This window comes from Dromiciops gliroides, chromosome 3 (genome assembly GCF_019393635.1).
Source record: "Dromiciops gliroides isolate mDroGli1 chromosome 3, mDroGli1.pri, whole genome shotgun sequence".
Classification (NCBI taxonomy): domain Eukaryota; kingdom Metazoa; phylum Chordata; class Mammalia; order Microbiotheria; family Microbiotheriidae; genus Dromiciops; species Dromiciops gliroides.
This window is the reverse complement of record NC_057863.1, coordinates 645219368-645232440: the sequence shown is the minus strand read 5'-3', so window position 1 is coordinate 645232440 and position 13073 is coordinate 645219368. Positions and strand designations below refer to the sequence as shown.

Below are 13073 nucleotides of genomic sequence, written 5' to 3'. Positions count from 1 at the left end.
GGCTAAGAGCAAGAACGGAAGGATCCCCCCACTTACACTCAACTTTTGCGTCTGCCTCAGTTTCTCCTTCTAGAAAACATCTAAGTAAGACTAGCCCCTAAGCGAAAACCTACTGATTCAAGTGTCCAGGGGGGACTGGTAAGAGAATGGTGGAGAGAGCCCTGGCCTGGCCTGGGAACCAGGCCCCCTGATTTGCTGTTTGACCTCAGCTACCAGCCTCATTTTCCTTATCTGTCCAATTAAGAGGAGTTATTAAATGGTCCTCAAGAGCATTTCCTGCTCTGACATTCTGCCCCCATCTTATCTCCCCCTCCTCAGTTCCAGCTAAGGAGCAGATAAAGGGAAGAGAAGTAGGGGGGGGTTGACCTCCTTTATCACCCTCCCACCTGCCCTCCCTAGTCCCTCCAGGTCTGCCCCACCCCTCTCCTAAGGACCCAGCTGAGCCTCTCCTGACTTCCAGGCCTCTCCCTCGACTGTACCAGCCTTTGTGCGAGGGCCTTGGGAGGGCTGGAGTTTGCAGCCCTGGCTGAGTACTACTTAGGTAGCTAGAGAAAGACAGAAAGGAAAACAGAGAAAGGGGAGTGAGCCCCGGAGGGAGGTGCAGGTACCGAGGTGGAGAAAGAGCGTGGGGAGCAGAGGGGGAACGATACAGCTAATGGGCCCGAGGCATTCAGCCCCGACCCCCCTCCTCCCGCAGCCCCCCTCCCCAGGGGCCACCTGCCCCCTTCCTCCTCTGCTCTGGTCTTCATTGTTAGCCAGCGAGACAAACACAGGGACAGACTGAAGGAGGGAAAGAGGCTGGAACCAAAGGGTTTTGGTTGTTTTTTTAAGATTTTATCATTTTTTTAAAAAGACTGAGAAAGAGACAGTGACAGCCTAAGAAAGTAGGGGCAGAACCGGGAAGACAGGGAAACCCCGGGGGCGCCCTGCCCTGTCTGTGTCCCCAGACCTTTCTTGCCCAGGCCTGGAGGAAAGAGGCCTGGTCGGTCTTCCCCAGCTCCTCTGAACTTCCCCCCCACCCTTTGGCCTTGGTACCAGGCAAAGCTCCTGCCCCCCAGGGTGGGGCACAAGGGGACCTGGGGCTCAGGGAGAAGCAGGGAAGGGGTCCAGAGTCTTTGAGGAGCCTGTGGATGGAGCGGGTGTCTTCTCAATATCATCATTGAGGGATGGATAGCTCAGTGTGCAGCGAGTCCCAGCCCAGAAGCCCGGGGGAGCCCGGGGAGGTAGGCGTTGAGGTGGGAGGGCATCAGGCCCGGCCACACCAGGCAGGGCCCTGGCTGGGAGCCCCAGGTGTGTGTGGGGGGCTCAGCTCACAGGACCCTCCACATCCACGGAGAAGGAGTCCTGACTTGGGAGAAAGAAAAGGTTTGCAGAGGGTGAGGAAATGGGAAGGGGCTTTGGGGACCCCCAGAGCTCGCTCCTTTCCTCACATTCTGTTGGCTTCCCCACTACTAGGGGATAGAAACATTGGGAGACTCAGAACGGGTACAGAGAAAGAGAGGGAGAAACACGGGAGAGACAATAAGAGATAATGAAAAGAGACACAAAGACAAAAAAAAACGAAGAGAAAAGGAGAGAAAGAAAGGGGGAGAAAGAGAGGCAGGCAGAAGAGAGGGAGGGAAAAACTGAGGGCTGGAGAAGACAGAAAGAGAAACTGAGGCATATGAAGAGAGACACGGGAGAGACCGAGAGAGGAAAATGAGAAGCAGAGACACTGGGGAGAACAAGACCAAGAAGCAGGCCAGGCTTACTCCCTGCACCAACTCCCTGCTAAGTCCCACAACCTAGCCTGCCCTCCCGCTGGGTATAGACAGTGCCCAGGAGAGCTCTGGTCCAAGGAACTGCCCCTCCTCCTCCGATTCTCCCAGGGCTGGGTATACAAGGACATGGGGGTGGGGTGGGGTATGTGTCAAGGACAGAAGACACTCACCATCAGTGGGTGAGGCTGCAGGTGCTCCTACATGTAATGCCACTGCCTGTCCAGGCTCACGCTCATGCCCATGGACCCTGGGGAGGAGAGATGGGGGAAGGAGGCCCTCCCCCAAACCTGCCCCCTTTAAGGAGGTGTGGGGCCCCTTTAAGAAGAGACAGGGGGTGGGACTAGGATAGTGTGAGTTCTTGCATGCAAAGGAAGCTTCTGCATTATTCATGAGCCCTGGGCCCCCAAGGGAGGCTCAGAGTGAATGGGCAGATCTCTGTGGGATCCAGATTGGGGGCAGGGCTTACCGGTGGTCCTCATGGGGGGTCCAGGGCCTGGACTCTGGTCTGGGCCAAAGGCCCCCAAGGCTGGGCCATGCTCAGGGCTGTAGGCTGTGCCAGGGCCTGCGAGGGGGACACAACACCTTCCTCTCCCATTCCTTAGTACACACCTACCCACCCCAATGGTGACTGGACAGGCTTTGTGGCCTACCACAGGATCTGGGGGCGGGTGAGGCAAAGGGCTTGGGGCCGAATCTCAGCTCTGCCACTCAGGTGTTAGAGAGCCAATCACTTCACCTTTCTAGGACTCGGTTTTCCTCTGTCAAATAAAGACTGAACTAGGTGGTCTCTAAGGTACCTTTTCTGCTCCAAGTCCTATTTTTACACACACACACACACACACACATGTGTACACACACACGTGTACACACACACATGTACACACACACGGACACACCTGCCCTGTTGGACTGGTCAATCATAGGCTGCACAATCCGCCTCCTGGCATTGATGAACCTGTGGGAGAAGATACAGAGACAGACAGACAGACAGACATAGATGGGGTCATGGAGAGACCCAGACAGCAGGTCGAGGAAGGCTCAGGGGATGGTGGAAGGGTCCGACTAGCTAAGCTAGGCAAGAGCTGGGTGGGCAGGTAGGCAGTGAGGAGGGACAGAGAGATAGAGGCAGAGGGAGGGGGAGGCCCTGGGCATCCCCAGCCAGCCCCTCCCCCTTCTCCCCCCCCCCAGGAGCTCCTCACCAGTTGTTGACCTGTAGGATGGTGAGCCCCGTGTCCTGGGCCAGCTGCTTCTTTTGCTCCTCAGAGGGGTAGGGGTGCTGGGGGCAATACAGAGGGTGGAGATGGACCAGGAGTCACCCCCACGAAGAGAGAAAGAGAAGGCAGTGGCCGAGTTCAGGGCCTCCCGGAGAGCTTTAGATTCCAACAGGAAGGGATGAAAGGCCTTTCTTTCCCTTGAGCCAAACCCAGTGGTGCTAGAGGCTCCGGAGAAGGATCTGAAGCTGGGCCAAGCCTGGGAGTACCTGAGGCCTAAGGAGTGTGTGTGTGTATGTGTGGGGGGGACTTATGGGGGGACCCACATGCCAGACTCATTGTGGGTCTTGCTACATATGTCTAGCGCTTCCCCTGGGACGGGGGACTAGGAGTGGGGGGCTCACCGCCAGGTGCTGGAAAAGCCAGGCTCTCATGATGTTGGTGGCCACCTTGGGGAAGATTCCCCGCTTTTTACTCTGCCTCTGGTCCTGGTCGGGTTCATCATCCTCTGGCCCTGAGCTGGGGGAGGCTGCTCTGGTCTCCAGTCCATCTCCTGAGGGGGAGAGGGATGCTGGGCTCTGGAGCCTCCCCTCGAACCAGAGCCTTGAGAAGCAGATGCCCAGGACCTTCCTTGGCCAATATCTGCCTAGTCCTTCCTTCCCCATCCTTTACCCTGCTCACTGGAGTTGTCCCCGCTCTGGGAGGCCATGCCCCCACTGGATGGGCCTGGTGTCCCCAGGTGCACAGATCCGCTATCGCTGTGGTCCCGAACCCAGGAGTTGTTCTGAAGGGAAAAGAGAGTGGTGGGGCCTGGAATTTAGAGATCCCCGGCCAAGGCACAGGAAGACACTGGGTGGGTTTGGACATTCCCACAGCCCTCACCCTTGCCTGGCATCTCCTGGCTGCCCACAACCCCTGCCTCTCCCTAAAGGGGCTTATGTGTTGCCTGTGTCTGAACGAGACTGTATGAGTGTGTGACCAAGTGTATCTGAGGGTGTGGCTTTATATGACTGTGGCTGTTACATGAGTATGTAAGTGTGTGTGTGTGAGCATAGCTGGATTTTGGGTTTTTTTTTTTTTTTTGCATGGCTGGATTTTACTGTACTGTGTGTCTCTCTGTATGTGAGTGTGAATTATCAGTGGGTGAGCAGGACTATGAGTGTGTGACTGTCCCTGAGTGTGTGTAACTTTTCCCCAAGTATGTTATGTATGTGTGGTTGCATCTCAGTGTGCCCCCGAGGGTGTGTGTGGGTGCAGCACCTGGTGGGGGAGGCCAGGGCCAGGGGTTGGGAAGTCATCCGGGTCAGCCTTGCAGGGGATGATGGACTCATCACCATCTCGGTCTCTGTCCTCAATGACCAGGTCGATGGGCATCTTCCCCTTGAGGCAGGTGATATACCGATGGCAGAAGTTGTCACACAGGTCGTGTACCTGGGGGGGGGGGGGCAGGAATAGAGGTAAGATGGGAAGTGAGCAGCTGGGAAGGGGCGGGGGACAAGATGGGTGCTCACCTTCTCCAGCTCCAGCAGATGAAATCGTAGCACCTGGATGGCCTGGATCATCTGAGGGGACACCCAGAGACAGAGTGAGACAGAGACGGAGCAGAGAGACACAAGCGGTGAGAGCAATCCGAGCCGGGAGACAGAGAGATAGAGAGTTATGGAGATAGAGACATAGAGAGACCTGGAACAGGGGTTGGGAGATGAGGGCCCCCAGGGGCAGAGGAAAGAGAGTGCAGCTGCCCAGCGATTGTCTTCAGAGCCCCTCCCGCCCTCACCCCGGTGACTGGAGGCGGGGGCTGCCTCGGAGGCCAGGCCCGGCGTTTGGGGAGAATCAAGGCTTTGAGGTTGGAGTGGTCGGGCTAAGCTCTCACCAGGTTGTCCAGCTCGGGGTTAGAGGAGAACAGAGGTCTCTCCATGCGGACCTGAGAGGAAACGGGGAGAGAGAATGGGAGGAGAGAGAGGAGGGGAGGGCACCGAGGGCACCTCAGAGGCTCCCCCAGTCCCCGGGAGCGCCTCTCAGACCCCCGCCCAGAGGGCCGCGTGGGGGGGCCCACCTGCTTGGCGAAGGCGGTGATGTCCTCGTTGAAGGAGTCGGAGGAGCAGACGTCGCCCCCGGGTCCCAAGCCGGGGCTGCCCCCGGGCCCCGGGCCCGCCCCGTCCCTAGGGGAGCACGTGGCTAGCTCGCACTTCTCAAACACCAGGGCCAGGAGCGGGAAGAGCGGGTGCCTGCAGGGCGCCGGGAGAGGCAGGCCTCAGCTCCCATCCTGGGGCTCGACTGGCGGGGCGCAGGGGAGGCTGGGGTGTTCCGAAATTAGGCCGAGGGCCCCCGCGAGATGGGGAGGGAGACCCACAGACAGACGGCCGGCAGGGAGGGAGGGGGAGAGGGACTCCCGCAGACACAGGGGACCCATCGAGGCAGGGCCCAGCAGCCTCCCTCACCCATAGATCTCGTCTTTCTCGCTCTTCAGTCCGTCTCCTCCTCTTGCCCGGCCCCGGGCCGGCCCCGGGGGCGGCGCGGGGCCGTAGGGGGCCTGGGGTAGCACGGCTGGCCGACCGCTCCCCCGGGGCGCGGCTTCCGAGAAGTTGGCCAGGCTTGCGCTGTCCACGCCGGGATACTGAGGCAGCTCATCGTACTGTGGGAGGGAAGGGAGAAAAAGTGGATTAGAGCGGTTACCCCAGGACCCAGGCGTTCGGGCGCTGGGACACTTCCCTGGACCCCCCTCTCTCACAAGCCCCGACATCTCTTGATTCTCAGTGGGATTTGGGGAGGGGAAGAGGGAGACATCGGAGAGTTTTCTCATTTTCTCTGGCCACACCAAATTCCTTCTCTGTGTGTGCTGCGCGAGCCTCTGCCTCAGCATTTTTTCTCCCTCTTCCTGTCTCTGTCTCTGGTGCTGTGTCTCTGTCCGTGTCAGAATCTCTGTCCCTAGTGCAGCTGTCTTTGTCTCTATACCTGGGTCTCTGGTACGGTACCTCCATCTACTTTAGTCTCTCTCTGTAGAGCTGCTTTTGTCTCTATTTCTGCATTTCATCTCTCTGTATCTCTGGTGCTGTGTTTCTGCCATATCGCTGTCTCTATCAGCGTAGAGCTTTCTCTGTCTCTGTCTCTAATGCGTGTCTCTGAGCTACTGCCTCTGTCTCCATGTAGGTGTTCCTGTTTTTATCTCTGGATCTCTGCTTCGGCCTCTGCCTCTGTTTAGTTACAGTCTCTCTCTGCGGACCTAACCCTGTCACTTTCTGTCTCTATTTGTATCTCTGTGCCCTTCCTTTCTCTCAAAGCATTCACAGTCAGAGATTGATTCATCATCCCTTGGGGATGGTTCAGGAGGGATCAATCAGTCTGAGTTTGGAATCCCCAAGCCCAGGAATCCCCTGACCCAGACACACACACACACACACACACACACACACACACACACACAGACAGTACAATATCAGCAAGCCTCTGGAGAAAAGGTGTGTGGGATAAACACCTGGGTTCTGAACGTGTTTCCTAGTGTGTGAGGTCTGAGGTGCATTTTTCTTATTGTGTATTCTTTTGCATATATGTGTTGGGGGGAGGGGAGAGATAAAGACTTTCCCTCCACCCTCTTCATTTCAGTTCTATTTAGCAGACTGTGTATGTGTGTGTGTGTGTGTCCCAAACAACTTTAGCTAAGCTCCATCTCCATTTACAGAACACTAATCCAAATAAAGTCAATTTTATTTGCACACACCCCCCCCCACCCCGTTCTGGTCCATGCCTGGGAGACACACTCAAACACACAGACATATTACACTCTCTCTCTTTTAAACACACATACACACAGAGAGCTCTGCTCCAAACTTTCCTCTGACACTGAAGGATCTCAATCCAGAACTCCCATCCCAACCATTCAGCTGAGGGACAGTGTCTGGAAGCTCTGTCTGCCCCTTCCCATCTCACAGGATGAGAGGGGAAGAGCCTGGGGACTTGGAGAGGACATTGACTGACACTTGTCTCCTCCAGGGAGCTGACCTTCTGCTCTCTCCTTTCCTCTCCCTCTCCTAGATGTCCCAGGGCTCAGCTTGAACTCTTCTTCCTATTCCTTGCCTCCCCCTCTTCAAAATCAGGAACAAGATTGGAACAAAGAAATGGGTCAGGTGGGGGGTGATGGAATGAGGACAGAGGAACAGAAGGATGAGGACAGAGATTGGGGGACAGAGGGAAGGACAGATGGATTGATGTTAGAGGGATCAAGGTAATTTGGACCAAGGCATGGGGGACAGAGGGAGTAGGGACAGAGGAAAGGGAGACAAAGGGATGGGGGCAGAGGGTTGAGGAAAAGAGAAATAAAGCACAGAGAGATAGGGGGACAGAGTTGGGGAACGGTCAGTTGGAGCAGAGGAATGAAAGAAAAAATGAATGAAGAGACAGTGAGATGGGGAATAGACGAGGGATGGGGTAGGGAGATAAGGTATAGAGAGGTTGAGTGGAGGACAACAGAGGGATGGAGATAGAAGGAAATAAAGTTCGAGGGAACTGGGCCAGGGAATTGAGGAATAGAGAGAGAGATGTGGGGGTGGGGGGAAGAGGACAGAACCAGAAAACTGGAGGGACATCAGATGGGGGAGACAGAGGGGCAGTGTAGAGGGAAAAGAGGAAATGAGGAGAGGAAAAGAGAAATAGGGAAAGTGATGAGAGAAAGGGCTATGAGATAACACAGGATAGAGGGAAATGGGCTAGAGAGATGGGGATCAGAAGGCTGAGGAATAGAGATGGAGTTCAAATGGAAGAGGGCAGCAGTCAGTCAATGAAGAAGGATGGGGGCCACAGGTAGAAGGACAAATAGGTAGGGGCCAGAGGAATGGGCACAGGGAGATATGGGATGGTTAATGGACAAGTGGATAGAGGAACAGGGAAATCAAAAGAAGGATTGGAGATCAGCAAAGTGGATAGAAAGAAGGTTGGAGGAAAAGAAGAATGGGGAAAAGGAATGGGTAATCAGAAGGATTGGGGGAACAGAGTGGGACAGAGAGATGGAGAAAAGTGAGGAAAGATGAAAGTGGAATAGAGGGATGAAGTAATAGAGTGAAGGAAAGAGGCTTGGAGGGATGAAGGGGAAAAAGAACTAGGGGACAGAAAATGGAGAATTAGAAGAATGGTGATAAAAGGATTAGGATAGGGAAATGGGGACATAGGGACAGGGACAGACTAATAAAGGACAGATAGGTGAAGGGACAGAGATGGAGGGAGAGAAGAATGGAGGTATAGAGACATAGAGGGAAAGAGCAAAGAGGGAGGAGGACTGAAGGATGGGAGAGGATAGAGGGCAGAGGGATGAAGGAACATACAAGGAAAGACAGATGACGATGGAATGATGGAGGGCAAGAGGGATGCAGGACTGAAGAATAAGGAGCAGGACAGAGAGAGACAAAGATGAGGAAGGAGGGATGGGAATGAAGGGATAAGGACTGAAGTGAATGAGATAAAGCAGGTAGGTGACAAAAAGTGGGACAGATAGAGCAGTGGGGACAGAGGTGGAGAAACAGAAAGGAGGGACAGAGACAGGGGTAGATGGGGACAGAAGTAGGAGTGACAATTCAACAGGAGGTTGAGGGAAGGAGATTTGGACAGAGGATTGGAACACCGGGATGGGGCAGATAGATGGCGGACAGAGATTAGGTTCAGAGATGGACTTCAGAGGCAGTAGATAGAGAAAATTGGAGAGATAGAAGAACAGGAGATAGATATGTGAGAGATATGGAGAGACAGAAATATGGGGACAGAGAGGGAGAGAAAGAGGACTTGATTCAGAGGGACAGGAGAGAGAAGTTTGGAAGGAAAGAGGGATGGGGCATGAATGGGAGGACAGAGGGAAAGCCATAGGATGAGTGAACATTGGGAAGAGAGAGAGGGAAGGGGAGAGAGATTGGATGAAGATAGATGTGAGACAGAGACAGAAGAAGAAGATATGCAAGACAGAGATGGAAAATAGGTGTATGTGGAACAGAGATCAGAGGCAGAGATGGAGACAGAAGACAGGAATACAGAGAGTGGGTAGAGAGAAGAATGAAGGAAAGGAGGGATGAGGACAGAAATATGGGAGACAGGGGAAGATACTTGGATAGGGGACAGAGCCTTAGAAAGAGGATGGTGAAGATAAAGAGTTGGGAGATAGGAAGATGGAGTAGAAGGATGGGGACATAGGTGAATGGGGACAGATATGTTGGGAAGAGAATGATGAGGACAGAGAGACACTTCACCAAGATGGAGAGGTGGAGAGATAGGGACAGAGGAATGGGGCAAAATAATGAGCACAGATTTGAGAGAGATAGAGAAACAGGGATGGGGATAATAATATGATCAAAAAGACTGGGGTAGAGTTGGAAGACCTGAGGGATTGGACAGATAGGGTGGAGGGGAAGAGGGATAGGGGAATCCTAGGATAGAAACATGGAACTGGAGAGACAGAGATGAGAAGAGGGGGTAGAGACAGAGAGAAGGGGTCAGAGAAGAATGGGGGAAGAGAAATGTGAGAGATCTAGAGAGAGGGGATGGAGAGAGAGGTAGAAGGATGGAAAAAAGAGATGGGAGAAAAGTGAGAAGGGGATGGAGGACTAGGGAATAAGTATGGCATGGAATTAGCAAAAGATGGGGGATAGAGTAATTGAGAGTCAGAGGGATGGGGATAGAAAGGTGGGGGAACAGTGGAAGGGAGCAACATTTTAATGGGAGATGGGGACAGTGGGATGGAGAGAAAGAGGGATGGGGGTAGGAAGATGAGGACAGATGTGAGACAGAGCTAGAGAGACGGGGGTGGGAGACAGAGGGATAGGAGGAGAGGTGGAGGACGCATGGGGGAACATTAGAATAGGGGATAGAGGCAAGGGGAAACAGTGGGATAGAGATGAAGCATAGAATGATGAGGATAGAGACAGGCAAGAGATGGAGAGGAAAGAGGGATATAGAGAATAAGGAGACAGGAGGACGTGGGATCAGAGAAGGGGAACAAGGAGCTGGGAAGCTGAGGAAATGGAGACTGGATGGATAGGGATGAAGGATAAGATCCCTGTGATGCTGGCTGACCGGGGACATGCATCCATACTTACTCTCTGTGCCATGGGCCCCCAGAATTGGGGCCCACGTCAGGCAGCTCCAATGTCTATCCCTCGCCAGATCCGGGCCTGGGGGCTGGGCTGTGGAGGGTGAGTGGGGACACGGTTGCCCCCCAGGTTCCCCCCACAGCCCAGGGCCCCCTCTTTCTGCTCAGTGGTGGGCGTAGTGTTCTGTCATGAGCACCCCAGAGCACAGCCTCCTGCCCAGCCCCCAGGGGTCAGTGCCCTGGCCCCAGTAGCATCCCAGGCTGGGGGAGAGAGTTGGGGGGGTGGATCTGGACCCCAGGATGGGGGAGAGAAGGCTCCCCTGAGCCCCAGCCACCCCTCAGTACCCCAGAACTGGAGTCTCAGTGAATCCAGTAAGAGGCAGTGAAAGAGAGAGAAAGATTCAGGGAGAGACAGAAAGAATGAAAGAAAGAAAGAAAGACAGAGATCAGAGAGGGAGAGAGGGAGGGAGAGAGGGAAGAAAGCTGAGAGGAAGGGACCGATGTGGGGAGACCTGGCCCCACTGGCAAGGGGCTGGGCTGGGCCGGGCCCCTGGGTCCCTGGTGTGGGGGCTGGTAAGCAGCTGAGTGGATGCTCAGCTGTCTGCCTCTGTGTGTGTGTGTCTCTCTCTGTCTCCCTCTGTCTCCCTCCTCTTTCTCTCTGTGATCATATCCGGAAGTTCCCACATCACCCAATCCTTAACCCACTGTCCGCCGGCTGCTGGAGGGGCCAGAGCTGAAGCCAGAGGGGCCAGGGCGGGCCTGAGGCTGGGGCTGTTGAGAGGGAAAAGAGGCCTCTTGGTCCCCGCCTGCTCCTCCGCCCCCTCACCGCCCCCCCCCCCCAACGAGGTTCAGCCCTTGTCTTTCTGTGTCTTCGGTGAATCTCTTGCTCTCTTCCTTAGCAGTCTCTCCTCTCCTCTCCTCTCCTCTTTTCTTCTTGTTCTTCTTGTTCTTGTTCTTCTCTCTCTCTCTCACTCTCACATCCTTGTCTCCCTCTTTTGGACCCATCTCTTTCACTCTCTGCCTCTGACTTTCCCTATCCTCCTTTCTTTCTCCCTCCATCCATATATTTTTCTTTGTATCATCTATCTTTCAGTCTGTTTATTTCTCATTCTCGCTTTCATGATGTATCTATTTCTACATCTGTTTCTCTCTTCTCTACCTATGAGGCAGAGATCAGGAAACATTTTGTTGCTGCCCTGGGCCCTTTTTCTCTTAGGGCAAAATTAGAATTCCTCCCCTGCTCTCACGTCAAGGGTGTTCATCTGGGCATCTGTATCTGATTGTGTATGTCTGTATCTTTGAATACGTGGTTCAGGCTGTAGATGTATTCAGGAGAGAGGGAAGGAGAGATAGAGGAGGAGGAGGAGAGAGAGAGAGAGAGAGGGAGGGAGAGAATAGCACATCTGTGTGTGTGTGTGTGTGTGTGTGTGTGTGTGTGTGTCCAGACAGGCCAAAGGAAGAGGAAGTTTGTAGGTGGAGGGACAGCGGTCAGATTTCTTGGAGGTGGGGAGTCGGAGACATGGAAACTTCCTAGGGACACCTCCCCCCGCCTCTGAGAACAGAGCCAGAAGCAGTGAGTAGCGGCTGCAGAGAGGCCGACTTTGGCTCAACACAAGTAAGAATTTTGACCGATTAGTTATTTCATAGTAGAATGGGCCGTGCTGAGCTTGCCCCTCATGAGAATGCTTCAGGCGGAGGGGGAGAAGATAGGGTGTGGGCGATATTGCAGAAGGAACTCCTGCTCTGCTCTGGGTCGGTCCCCTCTAGCTTGACTATGTTGGGACTTGAGGGGAGGGAGAGGGAGCAGGTGGCTGAATTACCCAGGCCCCAATTGCTGTCTCCCAGAAGGAAAACCAAGACAGTCCCTTAAGAGAAGGAGTGAGAGAACACTTTAACAGTTTGGGAGGGAATGTAGACTGTCTGCCTACCTGGCTAGTCACCTCTTTGCATATCCATCTGCCTTCCCACCTGCCTGTCTGCCCACTTATTGGTCTGTCTGTCTGCTGGCCTGTTTACCTATCTGCCTGGTTGTCTTATCTTGGCTGGCTGGCCCACCTATTTATCTAACTGCCTGTCCCTCTGTCTGCTTATCTGCCTTCCCTCCTGCCTGCTTACCTGTCTGCTTATCCACCTGCTTACCTGTCTACTTGCTTATTTGTCTCATGTACCTTCCTGTCAGCTGTTTGCTTGTTTGTCTGCTTATCTATGTATTATCTGTCTGTCTGTCTCTATCTATCCACCTTTTCATCTGTCTATCTCTGTCTCTATCTCTCTATCTAGATGTCTGTCTCTGTCTATCTATCCGTCTGTCTATCTACCATCCATCTATCCATCCGTCTATCATCTATCTATCCATATATCCATCATCCATCTATCCATCTATCTATCTTTCTGTTTATCTGTCTGTCTGTCCATCTATCTCTATATCTTTATTTGCTTATCTACCTTCCTTCCTTTCCACCTTCTTGTCTGCCTGCCTTCCTGTTTGTTTGTCCACCTGCTTCTCTATGCGCCTCTTTGCCAGCCTGCCTGCTTTGGAAAGATAGATGACCATGAGTGGCATCACCAGATTTGAGTTTGGATCTGGTCATTAACTCCCTGTGTGACCTTGAGAAAGTCATCTCTCTGGGCCTCAGTTTCTTTCTGTAAAATTAGAAGATTGGACTAGCCAACTCCTCAGAACTCTTTCTTTCCTCTCCTCTCTTTCTTTTTTTTTTTGGGGGGGGGGAGGGCAATGAAGGTTAAGTGACTTGCCCAAGGTCACACAGCTAGTAAGTGTCAAGTGTCTGAGGTGGGATTTGAACTCAGGTCCTCCCGAATCCAGGGCCGGTGCTTTATCCACTGCGCCACCTAGCTGCACCCCCCTCAGAACTCTTTCAATGATTCATTTATGAAGTTGCTACCCTATGATCTGTTTGTCTGCCTGCTTCTCTCCCTGGCACTACCTTCTCCCAAGAGACAGAAAGAGATTGAGGGGATGGGAAGGCAAGCAGAGAGAAATAGAGAGACAGAAGCAGGAGCAAGGAGCCCACTGAG

At 53.7% G+C, this 13073-nt stretch overlaps 1 protein-coding gene across 7 annotated transcripts; it reads right to left on the bottom strand.

Moving 5' to 3' along the window:
* Positions 1-834: 834 nt before the first annotated feature.
* On the bottom strand, positions 835-10794 carry MEIS3 (Meis homeobox 3). 7 transcript variants are annotated; one of them, XR_006355643.1, is made up of 13 exons: positions 10045-10792; positions 5413-5606; positions 5028-5199; positions 4845-4895; positions 4483-4533; positions 4232-4402; positions 3644-3755; positions 3376-3524; positions 2960-3036; positions 2657-2715; positions 2227-2322; positions 1931-2075; positions 835-1344 (listed from the first exon to the last, which is right to left on the bottom strand). XR_006355643.1 is itself a non-coding variant. In XM_043994760.1 (13 exons), the coding sequence occupies exons 1-13, from the start codon at positions 10054-10056 to the stop codon at positions 1247-1249; spliced, it is 1359 nt and encodes a 452-aa protein (XP_043850695.1). In that variant the 5' UTR covers positions 10057-10794; the 3' UTR covers positions 835-1246. The 7 variants fall into 7 exon arrangements, 5 of the variants coding, with proteins under 5 accessions (XP_043850695.1, XP_043850696.1, XP_043850698.1 ...); XM_043994760.1 differs by having other exon boundaries at positions 1931-2047; positions 10045-10794; XM_043994761.1 differs by having other exon boundaries at positions 835-1348; positions 1931-2047; positions 10045-10793.
* Positions 10795-13073: the final 2279 nt, after the last annotated feature.

Bases quoted from the DNA above. Each gene is read 5' to 3' on its own strand.
- MEIS3 (XM_043994760.1), bottom strand. The intron at 3,756-4,231 runs GTGCTGCACCCA...TTTTCCCTTCAG, and splicing joins GCCCTGGCCTCCCCCACCAG to AACAACTCCTGGGTTCGGGA. The intron at 2,323-2,656 runs GTGTGTCCGTGT...TCCCCCTCGCAG, and splicing joins TGACCAGTCCAACAGGGCAG to GCCCTGGCACAGCCTACAGC.